General features: G+C 45.0%; 1 protein-coding gene across 7 annotated transcripts in view; it reads left to right on the plus strand.

Annotated features, from left to right (window-relative positions):
• Positions 1–27,302, plus strand: part of RALGAPB (Ral GTPase activating protein non-catalytic subunit beta) — a 117,011-nt gene that overhangs the window by 14,485 nt on the left and 75,224 nt on the right. For all 7 annotated transcript variants that reach the window (XM_075900745.1, XM_075900743.1, XM_075900742.1 and 4 more), the window contains exons 2-6: positions 5,349–5,564; positions 6,829–7,031; positions 19,510–19,673; positions 20,665–20,851; positions 25,202–25,333. In XM_075900745.1, coding sequence (XP_075756860.1) covers positions 5,379–5,564; positions 6,829–7,031; positions 19,510–19,673; positions 20,665–20,851; positions 25,202–25,333 — 872 coding nt within the window. In that variant the 5' untranslated portion in view covers positions 5,349–5,378. The remainder of the gene's footprint in view (positions 1–5,348; positions 5,565–6,828; positions 7,032–19,509; positions 19,674–20,664; positions 20,852–25,201; positions 25,334–27,302) is intronic.

Raw genomic sequence — 27,302 nt, forward strand, 5'->3', positions numbered from 1 at the left:
TCAATTAGCTGGCACTGTCTGCTTGTCTACCCTCATATCCCCTGCTTCTACTTGTGGTTCATCTATTTCCCCTTCAAGGAGCGGGCTGTCTTGCAATCCTCTTCTCTCCAAGCTTTAGGTCTGTCCACTGTGCTCCAACACCTTCAAAAACAAATACATTTGCTTCCTTGGGTACATGTAGGGAGGGATATCTTTCCTGCAGACTCGGTATTTGATATTGACTTCATTAGGAATGCATCTGTCTCCTACCTCGGACCAGGCAGCAGTCAGTCTGGAAAACAACAGCATATCAGACTTACGCTTTCAGCAGTGCTGTCTGGAAGCCAGCACTGGGCGGTTGCTACCCTGAGACTTTGCTCGCTTACAAAGCGGTTTAGGTGGTGAGGCTTCTCCTCAGAATCGCTGCTGTCTCTGCAAACCCTGCCTCGTTGTTTGGTGCTGGGTCTCTTAGAGAGAAAGTTGAGTGGAAATGTTTTGAACAAGTAGCCTTTTACTTCTCTTGGCTGGCAAGCCACATTTTTACCTTCCCCTGTTTGTTTCCTAGAAAGTGGGCTAGCACAGTAATTCCCACCCTTTCCAGACTATTGCTTCTCTTGCAGGAGTCTGATTTCAGCCCTGGCTGACAGGGGAGGAGCTTTGCCTTCAACATGAATCTTAGCTTAGTGGGGGCCCTACTTGCCATCCCCTAATGCTGACTCTGCACTTGTGGCTCTCCCTAAACTTATCCCGTGCAACCCCCCTGCCGTCCAGGGATCACTGTGCCAGTTTATAAAGCAGTAACTGTCACTGCCTGTATGCAACTTTAGTTTTGTGCTGACTTTGCTAATGCTTTTTGTGCATCCTGTTGTAAAACTAGGCAACTCTCCAGATATGGTGACATAGTCTTGGAAGATCTCTGTCTACCTAACGAGAATTGCTGGGAATTGGATCCCACAATTTCTAGGGATGTTAAGTCTGTAAGCAGAGCTGTGACATTCTTCCTCCTGTAGCTCAAACTTAAACCCAAACTATAAGCCTTCATTGAAGGCAAGAGCATCTGAGGCTTTTTTAAAACACTTCAGTGATTATTTTATGTGATTGTAACTTAAAGCTCACTATGTGGGTGACTCAGAGCTTCAGCAGTGTGTATGCAACCCCCAAATGATATCGTACTTGTCTTCTAAAAAGGGTAGCCTTAGAAATAGCCTGCTCAGCTGTGCTCACTTGAGTCTTGACTTAGTTATTAGCTCTTAGAAGAGTGATAGATAGTTCTTTTATGCGAAAAATCATCAAGTTGAGTTATTCCAGTACTCCTAAAATGTAAGGTGATCATTCTGTTGAACTTACTTAAGTCTTCCATGTTTTAAGTTTCAGGGCTGCACGATGAACATCATATCTCAGGTCAAACACTTGAATCTTGTTTTATCTTTTTGAATCTTGCAAATTAATTCTAATGATGAGTGTGGAGGACAATGTGGAGCTTGTGTGCATGGGGAAATGTGAAGGAATCAGTGGGGCCACTGGATGATCATGTTGCTAAAGGAACACTGGAAGAAGATAAGACCATTGTGGAGAAACTAAATTAATTGCTTGCATCAGTTTTTGTTACAGAGGATGTGATGGAGATTTCCATATCTGAGCCATTCTTTTTAGGTGATCATCTCAATGTGGGACAGTTCCTCAGATTTATCTATAGAGGAGGTGTCCAGTTAAATTAAACAGTAAGGAGTCACCATAACCAGGTGCTGTTCAAATGTGAAATTGCAGAACTACTAACTTTAGAACAGCTAACGTGATGCCAGTGTTTGAAAAAGGTTTACCAGACTATAATTGCCAGAGTTGCTTCTGGATCATAACTTCATTACCAGGCAAATTGATTGAAACTGTATTAAAGAACACACTTATCAGATGAACATGGTTTTTTTGGGGGTGGTGGTGGTGGAGGGTCAACACAGCTTGTTGCAAAGGGAAATCATGCCTCCCCAATCTCTTAAAATTCTTTGAGGGGGTCAAGAATCATGTGGCTCCTGGTGCCCCAGTGCATGTAGTGTGTTGAGACTTCGAAAAAGCCTTTGAAAGGGTCTCTTACCAAAGGCTTTTAAGCCAAGTGAACAGTCAGGAGATAAGAGGGAAATTCCTTTCATGGATTGATAACTGGTTAAAAGACAGGAATCAATGAGTAGGAATAAATGGTCAGTTTTCAGAGTGGACATAGGTAAATTGTGGTGTCCCACAGAGGAGTGTACTGTGAGCAGTGCTGTTCAACATATACATAGCTGATCTGGAAAAGGAGAAATGGTGAGTTGGCAAAATGTGTAGAATAGTTAAATCCAAAGCAGAATGTGAAGTGTTACAAAGAAGTCTTGCGAAACTCAGTGACTGGCCAGCGAAATGGCAGCTTGAATTTAGAGGCCATAAATGCAAAGTAAAGCATTAAGAGCTGGGCAGCTCTTATTACATGTACAGTCCAAAGGCGCAGCAGTCCCAGAATGGCGTGAGCCGGGACCGGGTCCAGTGGCCGGGGCTGGTTGTGGGCAGGGGCTACTGCTAGAGCAGCCTCCCCTATATCAGAGGCAGAGGGGGAAGGCAGGCAGCACTGTGGAGATGGTGCTGGGGGAACCGGCTTTTAAGCCGGCTCCCCTCAGAACTGGTTCCTACCCCCCCTTGCTGCCTCTCATACAATGGCAGCGGGGGGAGGGGTGGGAAACGAGTACTCCACTCGACTACCCAATAAATGTAGGCTTCTCAGGTAGTCAAGTAGTCAACTACTTGCTTATCTCCCTATGATGCATATTGGGAACCACAAACCCAGCTATACATTAGGGCTACGTCTACACTGGCCCCTTTTCCGGAAGGGGCATGTTAATTTCAGCGATCGCAATAGGGAAATCCGCGGGGGATTTAAATATCCCCCGCGGCATTTAAATAAAAATGTCCGCCGCTTTTTTCCGGCTTTTAGAAAAGCCGGAAAAGAGCGTCTACACTGGCCCCGATCCTCCGGAAAAAGCGCCCTTTTCCGGAGGATCTTATTTGTAGGAATAAGATCCTCCGGAAAAGGGCGCTTTTTCCGGAGGATCGGGGCCAGTGTAGGCGCTCTTTTCCGGCTTTTCTAAAAGCCGGAAAAAAGCGGCGGACATTTTTATTTAAATGCCGCGGGGGATATTTAAATCGCCTGCGGATTTCCCTATTGCGATCGCTGAAATTAACATGCCCCTTCCAGAAAAGGGGCCAGTATAGACGTAGCCTAGCTGTTACCACTCAAGAAAGGGGTTTTGGAGTCCTTGTGGATAGTTCTCTGAAAATGTCCCCAGAATGAGCAGTGACAGCCTAACAATGTGAGGAACCTTTGGGAGAGTGATAGATTAGTAGTTCTCAACCTACTTATGGGCAGTGCCATCCGCCCAGAGACTGCTCCCCATAGTGGGGCCACAAGGCAGCAGTGCAGGATGTGAGGCAGCCAGCAGAGACCAAGAGGGACCCTACTGCACCGGCAGCCCAGAGTTTGACCCTGTTGGGCTGGCTACCTGCAGCCCGGAGCTGAGCTGGGCTATGTGCTACATGCGGGATAGATCTGAAGGCAGACAGTATCACCCTTCCAGGATAAAAATCTGTTTGGCATACTGTGTGCAGGTCGGTCACCCATATAAAAAAGGATAAATAGGAAAGGTACAGAGAAGGGCGCCAAAAATGAATAGGGGCATGAAACTCCTTCCATCTGAGTAGAGAATAAAAAGACTGGGGCTTTTCAGCTTGGGAAAGAAATGACTAAGGGGAGGATCTGAGAGAGGTCTCTGCAATCTTGATGGATCTATAGAAGGTGAATCGGAAGTGTTATTTCTCTTTCACACCACACAACAACACAGGCACACCCAGTGAAATTAATAGGCAGCAAGTTTAAAACAAAACTGCTTCACACAGTGCATAGTCCATGTGTAGTACTTCTTGCCATGGCTGTTGTGAAGGCCAAAACTATAATAAGATTAAAAATAACCTATGTAAGTTCCCGGAGGACTGGTCCATCAGTGGTTATGAGTCAGGATTGGCAGGGATGCCATCCCATCCTCTGAGTGTCTCTGGTCCCTGAATGCCTGGAGCTAGGAGTGGACGGCAGGAGTGATGATTGTGTTCTGTTTGTTCCTTCTGAAGCACCTGGCACTGGCTGCTGTTGGAAGACAGGATACTGGTCTAATCCAGTATGGCTGTTCTTAATTTAGTGGCATAATTATAATATTTTAGTTTGTGTGGACTTTTATTTCAGAAGAAGTGTGTCAACAAAAGGAATACTGTGAGTTTCCTTGTGTAGACAAGCCCTGAGAGAGCAGAGGATAAAATTAAGACCAGCACATGTTGTATAAATTGATTTTTTTGATTAGTTCTATTGCAGGAACATTTATGGGCCATGTTGTGCTAGGAAGAGTACATGTTTTATGTACCTTCCTTCCTTTCTCCTTGGAAAAGAGCCTCTACCCCAAAAGAGTTTACAATTTGAGTGACCGACTTATGTGAAATGCCAAATAGCAGTACTTGTTAATGTACTTTAATACGTATGTGCACGTAGTGAAGACTTTGAGACATCACAGCAGATCCTGTAGAGAAATGGAAATTGTTTTTCTTTCCAAGTTTCATTGGGTTTGTGGGTTAGTGATGTTTGAAAGTACCTTTTTTGGATGTTTGTTTCGTTAACTTGTAAGAAAAGAGGGGGCTTATTTAAGTGGAACGTTGGAGTGCATGCTACAATTCACTCATTTTCTTAGCTAATTCTTTCCCAGTAGTCCCAGGTCCTTACATGTAAAGGGGCAGAATTTTACCTGCCTTCCCCAAGATCATGTCTGCAGATCATCTTAACTTTTTAATAGCTTGTCATTTCTTTGAAATCTGTCATGTGACCCTTCCTTGGTACCATAGGTGTTGCCAGGGCCTAATGTGTATTAGCACCACAGCTTAAATTCATGGAGTACTTCTGGAATTGAACTCCATTCAAAGCAAAAAGAGGTGTTAGAACAAGAACAGTGTTTGTTCCATAATTGCTGGGAAAGAGCAGGAGTTATTTAAAATGACACCGGACCATCCTATAATGCAGGAGAGGTTCAAGAGGTGGAAGATTGATGTCTGAGCCGTAATTTCTACTTGGAACTTAATTAACAGATTTCATATAGTCAACATACTGGTTCTCTGGACTCCATTTGAGACCTCTTGGAGTTGAATGGCTGCTGTTCGATATTTTTTTCCCCTGTCCAGTTCTCAATGGATGTGAAGCATTCATTTGTCTCTCTTAAATCTGTAATGGGTATGTTCTGTGTCGTCCAGCCAGAGTTCTATTAATGTGTGCTGTAAATACGTTTAATAATGGCTTCTTTCTCTTGTTGCAGGTACTGCTTGGCCAGTGGCATAGAGACACTATGTACTCAGAGTGGAGGTCCCTGCATCTCGTCATTCAAAATGATCAGGGTCACACCAGTGTACTTCACAGCTATCCCGATAATGTGGGGAGGGAGGTGGCAAATGCAGTGGTGCGTCCCCTTGGGCAAGCCTTAAATACACCGTCTGCAGCTGGGAGCGAGAGTTTACTAAAAACAGATAAAGAAGTAAGTGTCCCTCACCCAGGTTCTGATTCTGTTTGCATAGTAACTGCCACGCAATGATTGATGTAGCTTTCGGCCGTGTAACTTTGCATTTTTTTAAAGAATCCGAGATCTCTGAAGTACATTTCGAGTCCTAAATTAGTGATCTGTAGAAAGTTTTTCCCAACAGCAAATTCATAGCATAAGTCAATTCCATTCTCTTCCTCACCAGGGAATATTATTTTCTGTGCACTCTACCTAGCTGGAGAGCCTCCCTGTCTGGAGAGCTACTAAAGTTGCTACATTTCTTGTTTTCTGTTCGGGCCAACTTCTTAGAATTCATGGCACAACAGACAAATATTGAATACCATTTCTCAGTCCTAGACAGCAACCAACATGTGCGCAGTGTCTTTACCTATTATTTATCAGCATTAGGAGTATTTACTTTTCCTAACACTATAATAACCTGTCAGTTACGTTGTTCAGTCTTGTACTGTGTTAAAAAGTATGAAGAGCTGTTGTCAAATTTCAGGTTGGCTAAACTGCCAGTTTAATGTAAACGGAAAGTGCTTAAAATCTTTATTTTATTATGAATGAAAATAAATGTCGAGGCTGTGATGCTATGTTACTGTATCCCACTAATAGTAAATGGCAACGGAGGGCGGATCTAGCAACCATAGGAAATGCTGTATTGTTTGAAGGTGCAGATGTTACGTGGAAAACAAGCTGACTAGTATTGCAGGCTAGTATGTTTTGTTGCCATGTTAAGTCTGCTAGGTGCCAGGATTTACAATCTGCAAGTTGGGTTCTATTTACATACCCTTTGAGGTCCATGTCATGATGTGGGTCTGTCTCACCTTAATTCCTGCCATTGAGGAAGCACAGGTCTGCTTTTACAGCCTATGGGCAAGAGGCAGCCAACACACACTATCCAAATTCCATGTGTCCTTTAATAAGTTTTCAGGACTAATTGCAAGCCCATTTGGCTGCTGCTCCCTGCCCTCTCCTTTTCATACAACTTGACCCCAGGGTGTGGCAGGCCCTTCTTGGTTATCCCCACACTGTGGGCTCCAGCCTGTTCCCTAAGGGAAAGTGTCCCTTTACATATATCCTATAAACACACACAACCTGAAATACTGCTTGAACAAGAGATGCGTATGTTCCTATATTCTTACTAAAAGCTAAAATGGAAAGGGGATCTCTTTTGGCCCGTGGAGGCTTGTTTGGAACATGTAGACATGCTCCTGTTTGGTACAATGTGTTAACATCCTCGCCTTTCTGTGTTTAGGTAAAATGGACCATGGAGGTGGTTTGTTATGGACTGACTCTCCCATTGGAGGGCGACACTGTGAAGTATTGTGTCGATGTATATACTGACTGGATTATGGCTCTTGTATTACCTAAAGACTCCATTCCTTTACCTGTTGTTAAGGAACCAAACCTTTATGTTCAGAGCATTCTCAAACATCTACAAAATCTCTTTGTGCCAAGGTGAGAAACAGATCTGTAGTGTCAGGGGAGGGGGTAAGAGATGGGGTCTGGGCTTTTCAGCTACAGTCATGTTGTTCTTTTGCCAGAAAAGCCAACAGTTCTTTCACTTTCTAGCCAAACCGGAGTAGGATTTGTAATAAAATAAATGACTTGTCTCTGTTGCAAAACACAACTGGGTCTGAAGTTTGAAAGGGGCTGGCAGCTTTGAATTGTAAACTGTGCAGCTGCTTTTGCTGCCTTGGTTAGACAACTTAATTTGCAAATCATTCCTGACTCTCTCTCACTAAATACTCTTAACACTCTTTATAAGAAGAGTATGTCAATGGATAGTTGCATGATTTGGGAAAAATCTTGAAAAATATTTGGACAGCATCAGATACCCCTGCTGAGCTTTTGGTGCATGGTTTCAAAACCAGAAAGCTTAAAAAGCACTAATGGCTTGAATCAACAGAAGATGATACTGAAGGCTCTGTTCCAAATAAGTGCAAAGCACATGAGACTGAACAGATGGAGACATCAGAAACTTGTGTGTTTCTTAAAAATGTAAGGTAAGGACAAGATGGGGGACTGCACCCTGGAATGCAGGGGCATTGAGCAGGAGCCAGCAGCTAAGGTAGATAAGCAGTGGAGCATGAGCTCCCGGCGTGGTGCTGTTGCCAAGAGGGGAAACGCGATGCTTGGGCAGGTAATGATTGTCCATGACGGAAGATGATACTGGAAGGGGGAACACTTGGATGCACATGCAGTTCAGTATCAAGGAGGGGATTACAGCCTATCCACTGAAGCTGCTGCTGTTTACAACTCTGCCTCTGTACCTCAAGAGCCATGTGGTGATTAGTTTCTGAGTAACCCCATTGCTCGTCAGGGTACTGCTGACTCTCAGCTGTGGATGGCAGTGATGCTCTGCCTCAGTTTGTGCGTCAGTGTTTCTGGCCGTCTCGTCTGTGGTTACCTCCTTTCAGTTTGCTGGACGGCGGCTGCTTGGGCTGGTGCCACCCATCCTGAACATATGGCCAGCCCAGCAGCACTGTGTTGCAGTGAGCATGGCTTCAGTCCCTTGAAGTGGCTGCATTTCAGAACTCTGTTACTTGTAACTATTGATTCTGTTCCTGGCTGCAGAGTATGGCATGCAGCTGTCGTAAATGGAATTGATCTAGAAGCTTGAGGTGAAGACCGTCTTGAATTTGTACAACAAATTGAACAGTACAACCACTTTTTATCTTTTTAGGTTTGTTTTTGAAGCTTAATACAAAATTGCTGCCAGGTTCTTCCTCATAGTCTACTAATTATGAACTGGTTTGTTAATGCAGCTTGTCAGTTTCTTGTCTAGAGTAGCATCACTCACAGATTTGCTGCCAAGCTGATGATGGTGACTTCTGGTTTCTTGTAGGGTTTTCCTGGTGCAGGTTGATACACATTTTCTTTCTGTTTTGGATTGTCAGCCTATGTATTTGTAGACTCTGGAAATGTGTCTGTAATTGATCTATCATCTCTCTTTGAGTATGCTTCTATAAAGTGCAATCTTTAGCATACAGCAGTTCATCAACTGCCTTGGAGATCTTGGTGGAGGATTGCAATATATTTAGGCTGAATAATTTTGCGGAAGATCAGAAGCCTGCCCTGACACCAGCATTTAGGTCTCTTGTAGCATTACTGAGCACTGCTGCATAGAAGACCTGCTGTCCTACATTGGTCTGCCAATTGACTGCATTATTTCCAGCTTTCCCATAGAAGATCAGTTTTTGAGTTTATCTTCTTCCAGTTTAAACACTACAATGTGTTTGTCACTGTAGAATTTTTTCTTTGTCTACATTTGTCTTGAGGGCAGTGTTTGCACTGCTGATGGTAGTCTACCACTTGTTTGTGGCAGCCATAGTCATGAGATGATTACTTATGCCTTTAGACAGACTTTTTCTGAGCTTGGTAGCAATGAGTTGCTAATAATAAAGCTGACACACGATCATCATGGCTCTTCGGATGGTCTTGCCAGAGAATATATACCCTCCACTGATCTGTGCAAGTTCTTTGACAGTGAAATTGGACTTGACAACAGTGTCAATCCTATACCTAGCGAGTTTTCTAGCAACAAAACCTGTGCCTTTGCCAGGCTGGCTGCTGGTAGGAGTGTTGCATAATCTATGACTCCATCTAGAACGGTGCATGAAGCCATTGTAACTGTAAGTTTGTTGATTTGCTGACTGTATGGGGCATGACCTTCCAGATACAGTGGTCTGGTCAGTTTCTATATGAGGATCAAAGCTATTCCCCATTCTGGTACTTCGAGTGCAGGAGGTGAGGGCCCACAAGAGACCTTAAAAATATCTTGCCACAAGTCTTCCTGCTTAAAAAAAACTCATTAAACAAAAAAACAAAAAACAAACTCCCCAAAGTTTGTTTCCCTGACCTTAGGTGTTATGTTGTCACCACCCAAATACAAAACCCCTTGAAAACTAGGAAAACACCCTTGGGAATTCCTTCCTGTAGGATAACCTCAAGCTCTTTAACCCTACCTCAGGAGAGAGCTTGAAAACAAACTGTAATCTCTGACTGGCCAACCTTCAATCTGCCTGCCTTCTAGGACACAAGAATCGGATCATAGCCTTAAAAGGTGATTTTTACTAACAAAATGAAGAAGACATACTTGGTAAAGCAATACTGTCTTTTAGTGAATTTACTCCGCACCTGAATATACTCCGTGGTGTTTGCCGTTTGAGTTTAGAAATCCCTGTATACCCCGCACACGAGTGTAGCCTGTGGGGGAGGGGTGGGGTTTATTTGCGTGTGGCTATATTCCTGCCTGCCCCCGCTTCTGTGCACTGTGCCGCCTGCAGCCTCCTGCTGCTGCTGCTGCTGGCCGCCGAGCCCCACACCCGCAATTGCTCCGAGGTGTGGCAAGGGGGCTACAAGGAGGAGTGGCAAGGGGGTGCATGGGAGATGGCAAGTGGGTTGCCAGGGGGCGCCACGGGCAGTTTGCAGTGATCCGTGGCATGGGCCACTTGACGCCCAGGGCAGGGCTCCGGGCTCCTTCCCTTTGTCAGCCCGGGCCAGGAACCTCCCGCCTTGCTACTGGGCTGCGCCGCCCCCCCCCCCCCCCCCCCAATACATTTCCCTGCATTGTTCAGCCACGGGCTGTTCAATACAGCCCTGGCTCTCTGTGGGGGCAAAGGCGTTTGCAGCTCTCAACCCCAGCCTGGTAAAGGCTCAGCCCGCAGGGGCTCTCAGAGTGGGGGGGGGGTGGCGGGCATTCTGCAAGGCATGTGCTGCATGGCCTGCCCAGCACTGTGCCCCGTGATGCCTGCCTGTGATCCTGATCCGGGTGGGGGAGCACTTAACCCCCCTCGTAGCTTTCAGAGGCCAAGCCTCGTGGCAGGGGAAACACTCACCACCCGGTTCCTGTGCAGCCGCACTCACCCCCAGGTGTGTTTTAAAAAAAAAAAAGTTATATGCTCCACACCTGAGTATACCCCATGGCGGGGGGCGGAGGGGGAGGAAGGGGAGGGTGCAGAGTTTGTAAAAACGAATATAACCCACAGTTTATATTCGTTAAAATACGGTACTCGACTGCTAGGTGTTACAGAGCAACTAGAAAAACCTGATTAAATCACAGAGAATTGCTTCCCTGAGATTCCATTCCAGTTAATGTTTTTGGGGGAAGGAGGTAAATCCGCACAGATGTCCCACAAACCAAGAAATAAAATAACTTGATCAGATCCAACTACACATTCCCTGACTACTCAAGTCTGTTGTTTTAAGATTCTGTTCTTTCTAGACATGAATATTGCTGAAAATTCCATGTTTGGTTGCAAAGCTTACTTTATCTCTCTCCCAGCTCCTGCTTCCCTCTCATACACAGATTTCTCACTCTCTTCCCATTGGGTCTCCTGGCTCCCTGCCAACACTTTCTGGTACCCTCTGTTCTGGGTTTAATCCTTTACAGGCAATTTAGTTACTGAATCCTGGGATGTCTAGAAAAAAGTATTACCCCTCCCATCCCTCATAGGCAATAGAAAGTTTGATATTCTCCTTGTTTATCTTACGCCTTCTGCTTCTTGTTATGTCCAGTTCTGGTGTCCACACTTAAAAAGTTTGTTGGAAAAACTGAAAATGATTTGAAGTCTGGAAGATGTGCCTCAGAGTAGAAAAATTTGGGAAACACAATCTATTTAATTTATGGAAGACAAGATTAAGAAATGATTTAATTATTATCTACAACTACCTATGTGGGAAAGAGGTATTTGACATATTTTACTTTAGCAGAAAGGCATAATGAGATCCACTGTTAAAATGTGGGAATTAGACAAATTCAGATTAGAAATCAAGTGCAGATTTTTAAATGATTTGTAATAATCAGTGGATCAGTTTACTTAGAGATCTGGTGGACTCTCCATTCCTTTGCACTCTTCAAAGCAAAAATATCCCTGAAAGAGATGCTGTAGCACTAAAAGAAATTGATGGGTATGAAGCCGGAAATATTTAGTGAGATTTGTTGCCCTGAGTTGTTGGTGGGGCAAAGTTGCAGAAAAATCAGATCTGTATCCTTGAAGCTGCCTTTCGATACATGGGTGCCAGAGTTTCCAAGCTACAGCAACCACCATTTTTGTGCTTTTCAGTAGTTCGAATCCACACTCTGATCTAGTAATTAAAATGATTGGCCTGTTATGACCGCGGACAAATTGGTGATCTGTTCAGGCATGCCCCCCAAGTACTAAGTGAGGAAGAAGAGGGGAGTATTGTCTGTCGGTGGTTATCACTAAAATTACATTTGTCTGTCACCAAGCTCTCACACAATTAAATAGGCAGGTGAATTACAGTTTTTAGTGACTAAGGCCATCTGCCTTGTAGGATATACTAGCGTAGATGGCTAGCTACACTGTTCTTATAGTAGAGTGAGTGCAAAATTCACGCTGTGGCCACAGTGTGAGTGCTTACCACAGCCTGCTCTTCCTGCTAGCAGAAGACTAGAGCTAAGGCTAATCTGTATGATTATCTCTGAAGTGCAAAGCACAAGGACCTTCATTAAACTCCTTCAAAGTCAAATATCTGAATATTTAATAATCTGTTCTGACTTGGTCTCACACCAAAGATAGACATGGTATTTCAGATGCTTTACTAGAAAGGCTAAAAGTAAGATGATAGACATTTAAACAAGCAAAAACATGGCAAAGAAATCCCCAACCCTGTCCTCCTAGCTGCATTCTCAAGTGCTGACTCGGAAACTCGAAGGCATCTAGAGATTCTTATCACATTGTCTTTTTGCAATCACTTCTATCCCTGTGATGGATATTACCGCAGTGCCTGTTGCCCTGGGTGAGATTCCACAAGCAGGTCTTGTGAGCTAGAAAAGCAGTGGTATCTAGATATGATTGTTGCCCTTAAAGATAAAATAAGATTTGTAGCAGAATGGATAAAAATCAATGGTTTTATAAAAATCAATGATTAAAAAAATCAGTTTTTTTGAAAAAATGCTTTTTGAGGAAAAATCCTATGCAAAAATAAGTTTGTATTGAGATACATCATAGCTCAAAGATATCTCAACATGGAATAGGGATTATTAATTCTAATTCATGTAATGTTTAAGAAAAGTTTTGTAAATGAGTGCTAATAGTTCATGGATTAGGGACCCAATTTTATGAGTTCCGGAAGTGTCTGTATAGATTATTTAGTTAATCTATCTACCCAGTGGGACTCAGTGTTCTGTCTCAGGGATATCATGCTTGTTAACAGCAAAAATGTTTTTAAATAAATACATAATGTATAGAGGTGAGAAATAACAGAGCTAAACCCTGTTGTCCTTCTTCAAACTTGTGTACACAGAGTCAATGCCTTACCTCTCTCAAAAAGTTCAGTGAATAGAAGCCGATATTTTAAGTTTCTTATGTTGGCTTGGCTGACAGTCAATTTTTGTTTAAAAAGTATTTAACTATTTTAGTTAAAAACAATTTTAAAACTTGATTTTAAAAAATATGAATGCATAACTATATTAAATCATTTGCTTGTTTTGTTAAAATGTTACATTTGCTGTTGACAGAAAAACATTCAGAACAGTGGTGGTGTTTTAGTTAAATAAAACAGTTTAAAAGTGTCTAGCGGTGTTCTCCTAATACAGTATGGCAAGAAAATACTCCAAATACTAATGATTAACATGTTGAATTAGAGATAGTCCACCTCCCAATGACTTGATAAATATCTGAGTTACCTGTGGTAAATGAAATAACCGAGAAAGTGTTCATTTTCTGATACCGCTGTAAAACTAATCTGAAAAGTTTTCAAAATAAATCACTGTTTAAAAATGTATAGTGTGTACCTTCTAAAAATGAAACCTACATCCATCTCTGAGTTGTGAAGAATATGTATTAATGTTATGACAACCAACAAGAATGCACTTTTTATGTAGAAAACAATGATTAAATCGAGTCTTCCTAGTGACTAGTGAGTTAAATCACGATTTAAATTAATTTGATTTAAAATTTCAAATCCTTTTGTTTTTACAAATCAGAGTGGAAAAACTATGTAGCACTTTAAAGACTAACAAGATGGTTTAATAGGTGATGAGCTTTCCTGGGCCAGGCCTACTTCCCCCTGATTTGTAGTGTATGAACGAAATACAGGAGTCCTACCAGCCTCCGCTTCAATAGCGAGTCCTTCCCCCTCTTTAATAGGTTTGCTGTCAGGCCACCTGCTGTTACCTCCATTTTACAGGTCAGGCACGAAGGCACAGAAGCAAAGTGTCTTGCCAAGGTTGTGCAGGGTCTTTACGGTGGAGTTGGCACTTGAACCAAATTCTCCTGATTATGAGGCTAATGCTATAACCACTGGACCATCCTTCTAAGGGCATTAACCTTCATACAGACTTAAGTTCTAGTTTAATGTTAAGATACTTCTGAGGACAGGGGAAACAATGAGGGCTAAGGGAAAATAACATTAATGTTAGGTTCCTGTTTTAGCAGTTAAAATCAGTATTATGGTTGCAGTTGTGGTCCCTAGCCCACCTTTGAAGCTGGGAGGAAAACTCCCGACTGCATGAACCCATTGTATTTTTGAAGCACTGCCTGCATCACTGAGCCTGGGAGGGCAGGTCTGAGGGGTGAATTTGTCTCATTTCAGTACTGACTCAGGATGACACACTGTGATTTATCTGTTTTGCTAATAATTATTTTAAGGGGAACACCCAGCCAGTGTGATTGTCTGACCATCTCAATTGTCCTGGGTGCCTCTTGGTGCCGACTGTCCCAATTACTTCTTACCTAGCTGCTAAAATGTGCAGCATCTCCTGCCTAGTCTGATAGCTGTCTACATAAAACTCTGTGGTACTAGGAATAGAGGGAGCCTACATACAATTTCTATGCAGCTAAGTAAGGTGCTGGTCTGTGGATTGCATTTTCATATTTAAGTCCATAAAAACATGGACAAGTTTTTACAATGTACAAGAAGCTTCCAGCAAAATTCTACGAGTCCTGCAGCTGCTACAGCTCCAAGTACCTTGCTGCAGAATGAAGGTCCAGGTTGTCAGAGTTCAGAGGAACTTTATATAATCTATTTAAGACAGAGAGAAAGTAGGGTGCAGAGCCTGCTGGATAGTTGTGTGAGAAGTGATGTGACCATCCTATGCCCCTATCACTCCTGCCTTACACTCCATAGTTTCTCCCCTGTTTTTCCAGCACCTGAACTCTGTCCTCTCCAGCCTGCTTTGGACGGCTCAGTAGTCCTGTTGCCTGTTCAGTTGGTGGCAGGTCTTGCTCTTTCTCTCCTTGCCTTCCCCCCCCCCCCAAAAAGTGGACAGGTTGTTGCAAGGGGGCAAGAGCTGGTGGCTGGTTCGCAAGGATGAATCAGTACCCTGCAGTGAGCCAGAGAGATCACCTCACAACTCGGCCAGAGAAGTAAAAGTTCCTGGTGCTCCATTGCGAGTTAGCTTTCCCAAGAGCTCATGAGAGTTGACAGTGCTCATAGGGTCTGCTCCAGGCCCAGCAAAATGCACACCTGAGTCAGCTGTGTGTCTGCACAGCACCTGTGAGGTTTCCTCTGTAGGGTGGGAAAGAGAAGAAACATGCTACTCTGATACTAGGGGGAGTGGCAGGGCGGCGGTGGGGATAGGGTTCAGGAGAATACTTCTTATCCCCTTTTTGTGGAATAAGAGTGTCCTCTACTTCTGTAGTATAGCATTCAGTCTGCCCCAGGAACGTCTTTCTTAGTCCTTCCCCATCCCCAGGAAGTCATGCAGCTATTGTTGGCGGGGCCCTGTGGTCCAGAGTTGTGATAAGAGGGGTGCCGATATCTACAGTAGCTCAGGTGCCCACCCTCCATCTAGAAGATGAATGCTTGAGGAAGGGCAGCTACTCTGAGTCAACCTAATGAGTTACAAATGAGGAGTCCTGAAACAGCCAGTAGAGAACAGACAGCTTAAAGAACACTTGATGTCCCAAAACATAAGCAAGTGTTCATAGACTTTTTTATAATACTCTGACCAACATTTAGTCCCATAAAACAACAATATATGGAGAATCCATTCCAGCAGTGGAGACAGTGCTAAAGCAGCAAACCTAGGCTCACTTTTGAGACCGATAGCCTTGAAATAGTCACGCAGTGGATGTGAACGAGAGAGGTGAGCTGGATAAATTGGAATCGCTCCTATGTGGCTAATCAACCAGAAGTCACCTACATGCTTCCTTCTCATGTCAGTAGCTGATTTGTACCCCTAATGAAATGAACCCCAACCCCAGCTACTCTGTGTGGTCCAACAAGCACTTAATTACTAACCTGCAATGACACTGCCTAGAACAGACTCCAGTGCCACACAGGCAACCTGTTGCATTAGATGAGTAAAATGCTGAGGCTCTGGAAGATCCTGTCCTAAAACTGTCTATAGGGCTGCTTGTGTAGATGGCTCTCCGATGAAATCTGTTAGTCTGGCCCAAACTTCCCTTTTCTGTAATCTCTCACCTCCTTTAGTTTGTTGCTGCTTCAAACTGTTTGCCTCCATCACAAAAATCTCCTGAATGTGGGAGCATGGAACGAGTGCTTTTGCTTCGCCCTTCCTAATCAGGTGGGACTCATGCTTGACATCTGCAGGCTATAAATTTAATATGTTACTGGTGTTCTGTCACCAAGGAAACTGTGACAGTGAAGACATATATCGGCTGGTGCTAGGGCAAGTGACAGTGACAAAAATCTTTTCCATACTTTTTGTATTTCACAAAATGGCTTTTCGAAGGGGTGGAGAAATCCAGACAATTGCATCAAAACTCACTCTGCACTCATGCATGAGAGTCAAAGGTTTCATGGTTGGATAATGCTAAGCACTAATATATTAAAACTGGGTTCCATGAACAAGCTGTCTGTGCCTGCAGAGGACCTTGTTAATCTGGTTTCCTACTCCAATGACTTTTCTAGAATTTTTAAAAATCTTAGAAGGTTTTAGGCATAGAGCGAGTTGGAGAAGGGGGTGATAAAGAAGCTCACTTAGTTTGGCAGCACCGTGTTCTGCTGCTTTCCAATATAATATTTTTCTTCTGAAGGAGAGAGCTCACCATAAGTGAGCCCTGACGAGTCCATAATATTCAGGTTTATCTCTGTTGTGTCTAGGATATAGTCTGTTAGCAAAGTGGACTCCTTTTTGGTGACCTGTGATCTACCAAGTCAGTCTAATCTGCATATCCTCCACAAAGAGGAAGTTGGAATCTTTTTGTTCACTGTGTGCCATTTTAAAAAAAAATCCTTAATGTGGTATTCACCTCCTCCATCTTTGCTAATCTCACTGTGACTTCAAAGTACTCATCTTAGACCATGAGCTCTTTGGAGCAGCGTCACATTGCTGTCCATATTTATATGGCATATTACACAATAGGGTCCCCATACTGACTGAGCTTAATATCATATAAATATTAAATAAGGATGCTGTGCCCATAGGTAAGTAGGCGAAAGTTATCCTCCTTGTGATAAATGGGCAAAGATGATTGTTTCTTTGTTTCATTTTTCCTCAAGAATGTGGGTGGTGATTAGATGCCTACCATAGTGAATGCTGGTGAAAATGAGGTGGGTTCAGAAGTTAAAATAGGAAAAGAACAAGTTAAAGATTACCTGGGCAGATATGTGTCTTTAAGTCACCAGGATCTGATGAAATGCAGAACTCTCAAGTACCAGATTAGGGTGATATATGATAGCCATTAGCTATCATTTTTGAAAAGTTGTGGAAGATGAGAGAGATTCCAGAAGACTGGAAAGGGGCAAATATAGTGTCCAATAGATCTATAAAAATGGAAATAAGGACAATACAGGACCAATCAGCTCAACTTCTGTGCCAGGAAAGATAACGGAGCAAATAATTAAGGACTCAACATCCAGAAAATAAAAGGGTGACGAATAACAGCATGGATTTCTAAAGGAACAAATCATGTCAAACCAACCTGATAGGTTTCTTTGGTAGGATGATAAGCCTTGTAGATGGGAGGAGAGGGAGAGAGAAAGCAGTAGATGTGGTAAACCCAGACTTTAGTAAAGCATTTGATACAATCTCGCAAGTTCTCATTAATAAACTAGGGAAATATAATGTAGATGGGCTACTATGTAGTGGGGCTACGTCTACACTGGCACCCTTTTCTGGAAATGCTTAAAATGGAACAGTTTTCCATTATAAGTATTTCCGGAAAAAGCGCGTCTACATTGGCAGGATGCTTTTCCAGAAAAGCCCTTTTTCCGGAAAAGCTTCCATGGCCAATGTAGACGCGCTTTTCCGGAAAAAAGCCCCGATCGTCATTTTCACAATCGGGGCTTTTTTGCGGAAGAGACTACTGTGCTGTCTACACTGGCCATTTTCCGGAACAGTTTTTCCAGAAAAGGACTTTTGCCCGAACGGGAGCAGCATAGTTTTTCCGGAAAAACAGACAATTTTATAGTAGATTGTCATTGCTTTTCCGGAAAAGCAAGCGGCCAGTGTAGACAGCTGGCAAGTTATTCCGGAAAAGCGGCTGCTTTTCCGGAATAAGTGGCCCAGTATAGACACAGCCTGGGTGTATAACTGGCTGCATAATTGTTCTCGGAGGGTAGTTATCGTTGGTTTACAGTCATGCTGGATGCACATAAGTGGGGTTCTGCAGGAATCCGTTCTAGAACTGGTTCTGTTCAATATCTTCATTGATGATTAGGATAATGGCATATCAAGTATACATATAAAGGTTGCGGATGATACCAGGCTGGGAGGGGTTGCAAGTGCTTTGAAGGATACGATTATAATTCAGAATAATCTGGACAAACTGGAGAAATGGACTAAGATAAATAAAATTAAATTCCACAAGGACAAATGCAAAGTCCTCCACTTAGGAACAATTAGTTTCACATACACAAAATGGGAAATGACTGCCAAGGAAGAAGTACTGCAGAAAGGGATTTGGGGGGTCCTAGCGAACTACAAGCTAAATGTGAGTGAGCTGTGTAACATTGCCCCCCCCCCAAAAGCAAACCTCATTCTAGGATGTATTAACAGGAATGTTGTAAGAAGGAAACAAGAAGTTGTTCTTCTTCTGTACTCTGCACTGATTAGGCCTCAGTTGGAGTACTGTGTCCAGTTTTGGGCACCACAAAAAAAGCTGTGGACAAATTGGAGAAAGTTCAAAGAGCAGTAATGCAAATGATTAAAGGTCTAGAAAACATAAGCTATGAAGGAAGATTGAAAGAATTGGGTTTGTTTAGTCGAGAAGAGAGAAGACTGAGAGGAGACATAACAACTTTCAAGTACCCAAAAGGTTACAAGGAGGAGGAAGAAAAATGTAGGTTGGACATTAGGAAAAACTTCCTAACTGTCAGGGTGGTTAAACACTGGAATAAACTGCCAAGGGAGGTTGTGGAATCTCTGTCACTGGAGATATTTAAGAGCTGGTTGGACAGACATCTATCAGAGATGGTCTAGACTGTGGTTGATCCTTCTGTGAAGGCAGGGGGCTGGACTCGATGACCTCTCGAGGTCCCTTCCAGTCCTATTATTCTATGATTCTATGATTATGTGGTATCACATTTGCGCTCACAGGGTCATGTTGGAAATTAAGACAGTGCTTGGTCCTGCCATGAGAGCAGGGGACTGGACTTGATGACCTCTCAAGGTCCCTTCCAGTTCTTTGATTCTATACTGCTCTTTAGTTCTGCCTTTCCTATACGTGCCCTTATGGTTTTTACATGGGCCATTCACATAGCAGTTAGGATATAATGCTAAGGATCTGTACTTTCACTGTAGATGCATAGAGTGTGTAGCATTTTGTATGAATGTGTGTTTGTTGTGTAGTGTGATCAGATAACGAAGGAGCTATTGTACTGCTTACTTTGCCTCTCTGAGATAGTTAGGATTCCCACTGATATTTTAACTCAATTTTGATTCAATAATATTGCCATTTTAAGATCCTTTGCATGTAACAGTGAATATTAGGTACTGCATTCAGTCTAAAAGATATAAATTGATTTATTTTGAGACTGCAATAATGTTTTTCTCTTCCAGGCAGGACCCGGGGTCCAGTCAGATTAGACTATGCTTGCAGGTTTTGAAGGCTGTCCAGAAATTGGCACGAGAGTCAACCACCATGGCTCGGGAAACTTGGGAGGTTTTATTATTGTTTCTCCTACAGATTAATGATACTCTTCTGGCAGCTCCAACTGTGCAAGGTGTGTTCATTTGCTTTTCTTATGGGTGTGAGGGAGCTTGGCCCCATGCTGAAAACTATCAAGAGTTGCTGGTGGCTCCATAAAACCAACAACCCATCTCGTGTATTTAAACTCTGAATTAACAGTTGATGGCCTGAAATTGAGCCTACTTTTAAACAATGTTTGCCTTCAGTGAATTGTCACCGCATACTGCGGTACGGCATCTGATGGTCCATCCTGTTATTAATTCATTTGAGTTTTTTGTCGTGATGTCCCATGGTCTTTCAGCTGCGTACACTTGAACCTTTTTAATCTGACAACCCTTGGGAACAGGGTATGCCAGATGAGAGAATCTTTCCGACCATGTAAGGGTGCTGGTCCAGGAGAGAAAGAGGGTGCGAGAAGCGCCTTGTTCCTGGGGACACATGTGACTCGACCCCCCCACCACTGTGGGAACAGTGGGGGAAAAGCCTCTGGGAAGCACTCCGATACACTGCCATTCCCCCACAGAGAGCTACTTCCTCCGCACCCTGCCAGGATCCAAACCACAAAAGTATCTGGATAAGAGACACCTGGATTAGGAAGGTTCAGGAGTGTTATCTTTCTTTTCCCCTATTTTGAAAGGCAGTGTGAAGAAATGTTAGTACCTACCCACGGATATTCCCTCCCCCCCCCCCCACTTCTCTCTAACACTGACGAGTTGCTGTGATAACATGTCTGAGTAGGCGAATCGCTTGTGGCACAGGTGTTTGCATTACCTGTGTGGCTAAGCTTTACACTATTCGTTGTAACACTTGGACTTTCTAAAACCTGGCTGCACACGTAGGAAGTAAACAGACCAGACTGTTGTAAATCACCATTGTGTATAGACTGAAATCTGTGCATGTTTGGGGTGATAGGAGTGTGATAGCCATGCCATTCCTTTCAGTTCAGTAGGGCTTCCTAGGAGAAATGGCTGAAAGCGATCTAGTATATTAAATGGCTTTAAATGTTTGTTTTGTTCCTGCATAAGGTGGCATTGCTGAGAGTCTGGCTGAGAAACTGATTGGAGTGCTGTTTGAAGTGTGGCTGCTGGCCTGCACTCGGTGCTTTCCAACACCCCCTTACTGGAAAACTGCCAAAGAAATGGTGGCCAACTGGCGACATCACCCTGCTGTAGTGGAGCAGTGGAGCAAGGTTATCTGTGCCCTTACTTCCAGGTAGGTAACACCGCTAGAGGAGCAGGCGCTCAGAGGAGCTGTCTGTGACCATGGAGTCTTTCCTAGTTCTGGACTCTCTGCTCATTTGTGCAGAATAACTGTGTGGCTGGTACTGCACCTGGACTAATTACCTGGCCGATCCCACTTTTGCACATAGTAACACATTTGAATAACGATTACCTGGGTTAACCAGGTAATCCTTTCAACTACCAGCATTCCCCTTCCTCTCCACTCCCCCCCCCTCCCCCGCTCCACTGCCACTGTGTCAGAGGCAGCAATGAGAGGGGGAGGCGGGAGCCGGTGCCTGTGAGAAACCGGCTTTTAAGTTGGCTTCCCATAAACACCGGGTTCCACGGAACGGCCTCCTCCCTGCTCTCCTCTTCCCACCCCCCCGCGCTGCTACTGCTGATAGAGAGGCATCAGAGCAGAGGGTAATGGGGGGAGACAGGAGCTGCTACACATGGGAAGCTGGCTTTCAAGCCAGCTCTCTGTGTGTGTTGGCTCCCACAGAGCTGCCTCCTCCTCTCCGCGTCTGTCAGACGTGGCAGTGTCAGAGGGAAGGGAGGTGGGAGCTGATACGCATGTGGAGCTGGCTTTTAGAACCATAGAGCTGGAAGAGACCTCAGGGGTCATCAAGTCCAGACCCCTGCCTAAGGCAGGACCAATCCCAACTAGATCAACCCAGCCAGGGCTTTGCCCAGCCGGGACTTGAACATCTCTAGGGATGGAGATTCCACCCTCTCCCTAGGGAACCCATCCCAGTGCTTCCCCACCCTCCTAGGGAAATAGTTTTTCCTAATATCCAACCTAGACCTCTCCGGCTGTGACTTGAGACCATTGCTCCTTGTTCTGCCATCTGTCACCACTGAGAACAGCCTGTCTCAATCCTCTTTGGAACCCCCTTCAGGAAGTTGAAGGCTGCTCTCAAATCCCCCCTCACTCTTCTTTTCTGCAGACTAAACAAACACAAATCCCTCAGCCTCTCCTCATAGGTCATGTGTTCAGCCCCCTAATCATTTTGGTCGCCCTCTGCTGGACCCTCTCCAATGCATCCACATCCTTTCTATAGTGGGGGCCCAGAACTGGACACAATACACCAGAGCTGAATAAAGGGGAATAATCACTTCTCTGGATCTGCTGGCAATGCTCCTCCTAATGCACCTAATATGCCATTAGCCTTCTTGGCTACAAGGACACACTGTTGACTCATATCCAGCTTCTCATCCACTGTAACCCCCAGGTCCTTTTCAGCAGAACTGCAAGTTAGCCTGTAACAGTGCTTGGGATTCTTCTGTCCCAAGTGCAGGACTCTGCACTTGTCCTTGTTGAATCTCATCAGATTTCTTTTGGCCCAATCCTCTAATCTGTTGAGGTCACTCTGGACCCTATCCCTGCCCTCCAGCATATCATCTACTCCCCCTAGCTTAGTGTCATCTGCAAACTTGCTGAGGGTGCAATCCATCCCCTCATCCAGATCATTAATAAAGATGTTGAACAAAACTGGTCCCAGAACAGATCCTTGGGACACTCCGCTAGAAACTGACTGCCAACCTGACATCAAGCTGTTGATCACGACCCGTTGGGCCTGACCTTCTAGCCAGCTTTCTATCCATCTTAGAGTCCATTTATCCAACCCATACTACCTTAACTTGCTGGCAAGAATATTGTGGGAGATGGTATTAAAAGCCTTGCTAAAGTCAAGGTATATCACATCCACTGACTTTCCCATATCCACAGAGCCAGTTACCTCATCCTGGAAGCTAATCAGATTGGTCAGGCACGACTTTCCCTTTGTGAATCCATGATGACTATTCCTAATCACTTTCCTCTCTTCCAAGTGCAGGGTGTGTTTTTTGCTACTCTCCTTTCTTCCTTTGGTCAGGATCCTGAAATCTACCATCTCATGATCACTGCTTCCCAGGTTTCACCCACCTCTACTTCCCCTACTAGTTCCTCCCTGTTTGTGAGCAGCAGGTCAAGCTGCACATGACCCCTGGTCGGTTCTTTCAGCACTTGTACCAAGAAGTTATCCCCAGCATTCTCCAAAGACTTCCTGGATTGTCTGTGTACTGCCGTATTGGTGTCCCAACAGATGTCAGGGTGATTAAAGTCCCTCATGAGAACCAGGGCCTGCGATCTGGAAGCTTCTCTCAGTTGTCCAAAGAAAGCCTCGTCTGCCTCATCCATCTGATCTGGTGGTCTATAGCAGACACCAACTACAACATCACCCCTGTTGCTTCCACCTCTAAACTTAGCCCATAGACTCTCAACAGTCTTTTCTCCCTCTAAATACTAGAGCTTCGAGCGATCATACTGCTCTCTGACACACAGTGCAACTCCTCCTCCTTTTCTCCCCCGCCTGTCCTTCCTGAACTGCCCTTCTGTGACAGTGCTCCAGTCATCCCACCAAGTCTCCGTTATTCCAATCAAATCATAGTTCTTCGACTGGGCCAGGGCTTCTAATTCTTCCTGTTTGTTTCCCAGACTTCTCGCATTGGTGTACATACACCTTAATAACCAGTTGATCGCCCTGCCTTCTCCATCCAAATCAGGGGTCCTTCGTTGTTGCTCGTTCCTCCTTGTGATTCTTCCCGGTGTCCGACTTCCTCACTTACCTCTGGGCTTTGGTCACTGTCCCCCAATGAACCTAGTTTAAAGCCCTCCTCACTAGGTATGCAAGCCTGTCTGCGAAGATGCTCCTTCCTCTCTTCGTTAGGTGGATCCCATCTCTTCCTAACAATCCTTGTGCCCAGAAGAGAGTCCCATGGTTGAAGAAACCAAAGCCCTCTCTCCGACACCACCTGCACAGCCACGCATTTACTTCCTCAATTCGACGATCCCTACCCGGACCTTTTCCTTCAACCTGTGGAGAGAGCCTGAAAGCGGTTACTTATCTCTACAGGTATGGGGGACACTTGAGTTGGCCGCCTTCTCCTTCTAGAGGTTACATGCTGCCAGTTTTCTTCCGTGTCCTGTACTGCCCTGACTGGCTCTTCAGCCTGGTGTGCCTGCAGGATCAAACGCTGCCTTCTATCAAGGAAGTCTTCATCCTCTCTGTCAGAACGTAGGGTCGATACTTGGGCCTCCAGTCCTCTCATTTTTTTCTTCCAAAATGGCGACCAGCTTGCACTTAGTGCAGATGAAATCCCTTCTTCCGGGAGGAAGACAAACATGCACATGCTGTGCAGGTAACAACAGCAGAGCTATCACCATCCATACCTGCCTTCCCTTGGAGAGATTCCTTAGGTGTTATTAAATGCCTCCTTAAAGGGCAGGAGTGTATCAAAAGGATTTTAAAGAATGGCGAGTGATCTCATCCCCTTCCCACGGCCCTTCCCAACTCCCTATTAGCAGCCCCTGTTCTCCAGCTCCCTGGTCGCTGACTCACTCCTTTATAAAGCCTTGGACTGCCTGATAGCCCCTCCCCCTGATTAAGGCTCAACCAATGAGCAGAGGCTTCTAGATTTCAAATCCTGATTAAAAGCTCACAGCTTCCACCTGCCAGCCACAGCACACACTCCGTAGGGTTAGGGAGGGAAAAAAGCCCCAAACAGCTAAACACGAGCTCAGCAAGCAGCAAGAAACTCACAAACACAAACATGCTGTGTCTCTGAGCATCCTGGCTCTGCGTAGCTGTCTGCCCTTCCCCACCTGGCTGCCTCAATTAGAGGCAGCAGTATGGGGCTGGGGAGGCTGCCACGGACAAAGGCTGCTCTGTGGATCTGACAGAGGGAGCAGTGTGGGGCTGCGGACTGGAGCTGGTCTGTGTGGGGAGCTGGTTTTTAAACTGACTCCCCTGGTGGATTGGTTCCCACCTGCCATCCTGTGCTGCAGCCTCTGATAGAGAGGCAGCAGCGTGGGGTGTCGGGGCTTCCTGGGTGGGGCTGCTGGCCCCACCCCACAGGGACTATTGAATAGTCATGTAACCTCACTTCAGTTTTCCAGGCCTTTGCCACCTTGACATTAGCTCAGTGGCACGTGCGCTGTGGGGCTGTGCATCAAGACCGCTTGGAGAACTCAGCTTCTGCGGGTTGTGGTGGGTCTGCTTAGGGTGCTGGCAGAGTGTTTTCATATAGGCCCAGGTGTCTGACAGGGTCCAAGCGCGTGGCCCCTCAGGCACGCTCCAAGCTAAAGCTGCTGGGAAGGGTGGAGTCGTGAGGGTGCAGTGCACTGATGTTTAATTTGGAATGGAAGACTGGGGAGAGAGTTTGATTTCCTGAGCAAGGTTTGTATTTAGTTTTTGATTTTTTAAATGCGCTTAAAGCAGTATGTTGTCCCTCTGCTTACAAATCTAAACACAAGGCAGGTGTAAGGAGTACTCGGTGACAGCCTTACTAACTTGTCCCCTAGATTGCTGCGTTTTACATACGGACCTTCATTTCCTTCATTTAAAATCCCTGATGAAGATGCCAGTCTGATTCCTCCTGAAATGGACAGCGAGTGCATTGCACAGACGTGGTTTCGCTTTTTACATATGCTGAGGTAATGTAATACTTGTTTGCTTTATACCCTGCTTACCTATACCCACACATCCATAGTGGAGATGAGTGAAGTTATCCAGCAAGACGAAAACTCATGTTACGTATCGGAAATGAATAGCTACAGCAGCGCTCATTGTGGCCTTGCTGTGAGTTAGGACACGTTTCTTGTACAACTTTGAACTTATTGGTTTTTGCAGAATTTAAGAGTCTGCTAAAAAAAAAAAATCTAACTTACTGGTTGGAGGAAAAAGTTCCAAATGTCCCCTGACGTAATGTAGTCTGTTGAGATTGCCAAAAGGAAGACTGAAACACTGCTCTAGGAGATGAGGATGATGATTTTAAAACGTGTGTACATCCTTCTGTTGTTGTTGCTTTATGTGCTTGGATGGCTTTCTCCATATCCGTCCCCACGTAGGTGTGCATCTGTCACCATCCCTCTGCTGTATCCATCAGGTCAGCTCTGGTGCCTCTGGAGTTGTGTCCTCATCCTGCTGGCATGTAGGGGCCTACCCTCTGCCACCTCCACTCCTTCTTTCCACCCGGGATGGTCAGCAGAACTTTGGCCTGTCTCATGCAGTCTGCTAATGCCTTCTTTCAGTGGACTTTTTTCCGTTAAAATTATAGTTACTGTTAGGGTTAAGTTAGTAGTTCGGTAAGTAACGTAATATAGACACCAGTTGAACCTCTCTAGTCTGGCACTCTTGGGACCTGACTGATTCTGAACCAGAGAACTTGCTGAACCACAGGAGGCCAATATTGTCTAGCAGCATTCCCAACACTGCCACTGCTCACTGGGTTTTAGAGGACATTTAGGGGTAATAAGAGCTAAATAACTGAGAGCCAGGACTGGGGGCTGTAAACAAGCTCTGAGACTGCGGGAAACTTGGCCACGCCCATGCAAAGTGAACAGCCGGCTAACTGAAATCACGCTGAACCACGGATATTGCTGGACTAGAGAGATTCAGCCTGTAGTAGCGGATCCGTGCATAGTGGGGCTGGTCTATGCAAGGCACCACAGTAAGACAGACTGTGGGCACTCTCCAACTCCAAGATCTGCAGGTGATAGGCCTGCTGGTAGAGTGCCATGCTAGGTGCCAGCAGAGTGTGTGGCATTGTTGACTCCAGCCCCGTGAAGGGTGCCATTGAGTCTGGTACTGTTGGATTCCCCATCAAGGGAAAGCCACTGTGTCAAGACAGCCCTGGCTTTACCATCTGTGCTGGAGGATTTTGAGGCCTGCATGGTCTCCTTGTCCTCCAGTGTCCCCTCTTTGGATCCAGGGGACTGGCATGCTGCTCTTAATTTAAGACACGTTTCCAGATTGCTTCTTTCAGGAGCATAGAAGGCACTTAGATTCATGGTAAAGAAGGGTCTCAGAGATCCAGCCTCTTCAGTCTGAGAAACTGTATGCTGGCTCCACCTGTCTCTTCTCCCAAAGACGGGGTCTCAATTCCATAGTAACCAGTACATTTTCCTGCTACTCTTCCGTCCGAAGTCACATGCTAACAGAGAGCAACAATGCACTGGCTTTCTGTGTGTAGAGGACCATACCGTTTAGGACTACTCAGCTATTTGTAGCCATAATGAAAGACCATCCAGTTGCAGCCCAGAGAATCTCCTCATGGACCACTTTGGCATCTGCACATGCCATGACCTAGCAAAGCTCTCAGCTCCTCGGCTGACAGTCCACGCATTGTTGGGGGCGGTCTTGACGCAGGTTCCAGTCATGATAAATGTACAGCAGCAACTTGGTTGTCACACTGAGCCATTCCCAACAGGCTAGAAATGATGCAGGCTTCAACCGAGCGGTCCGTAAATCAGCATGTCAGCAAACTGTATAACTGCTTGCGAGGCACCAACCTTGTAATGGACATGAGCAAGGAGAAGCGAGTTACTAACCTTCCATAACGGTTCTTGCTCATGTCTATTCCATCACCCATCTCCTGCCCCCCGGCAGTTCACTGGCACAGAG

Source organism: Pelodiscus sinensis, chromosome 18, assembly GCF_049634645.1.
Source record: "Pelodiscus sinensis isolate JC-2024 chromosome 18, ASM4963464v1, whole genome shotgun sequence".
NCBI classification, from domain to species: Eukaryota; Metazoa; Chordata; order Testudines; family Trionychidae; genus Pelodiscus; species Pelodiscus sinensis.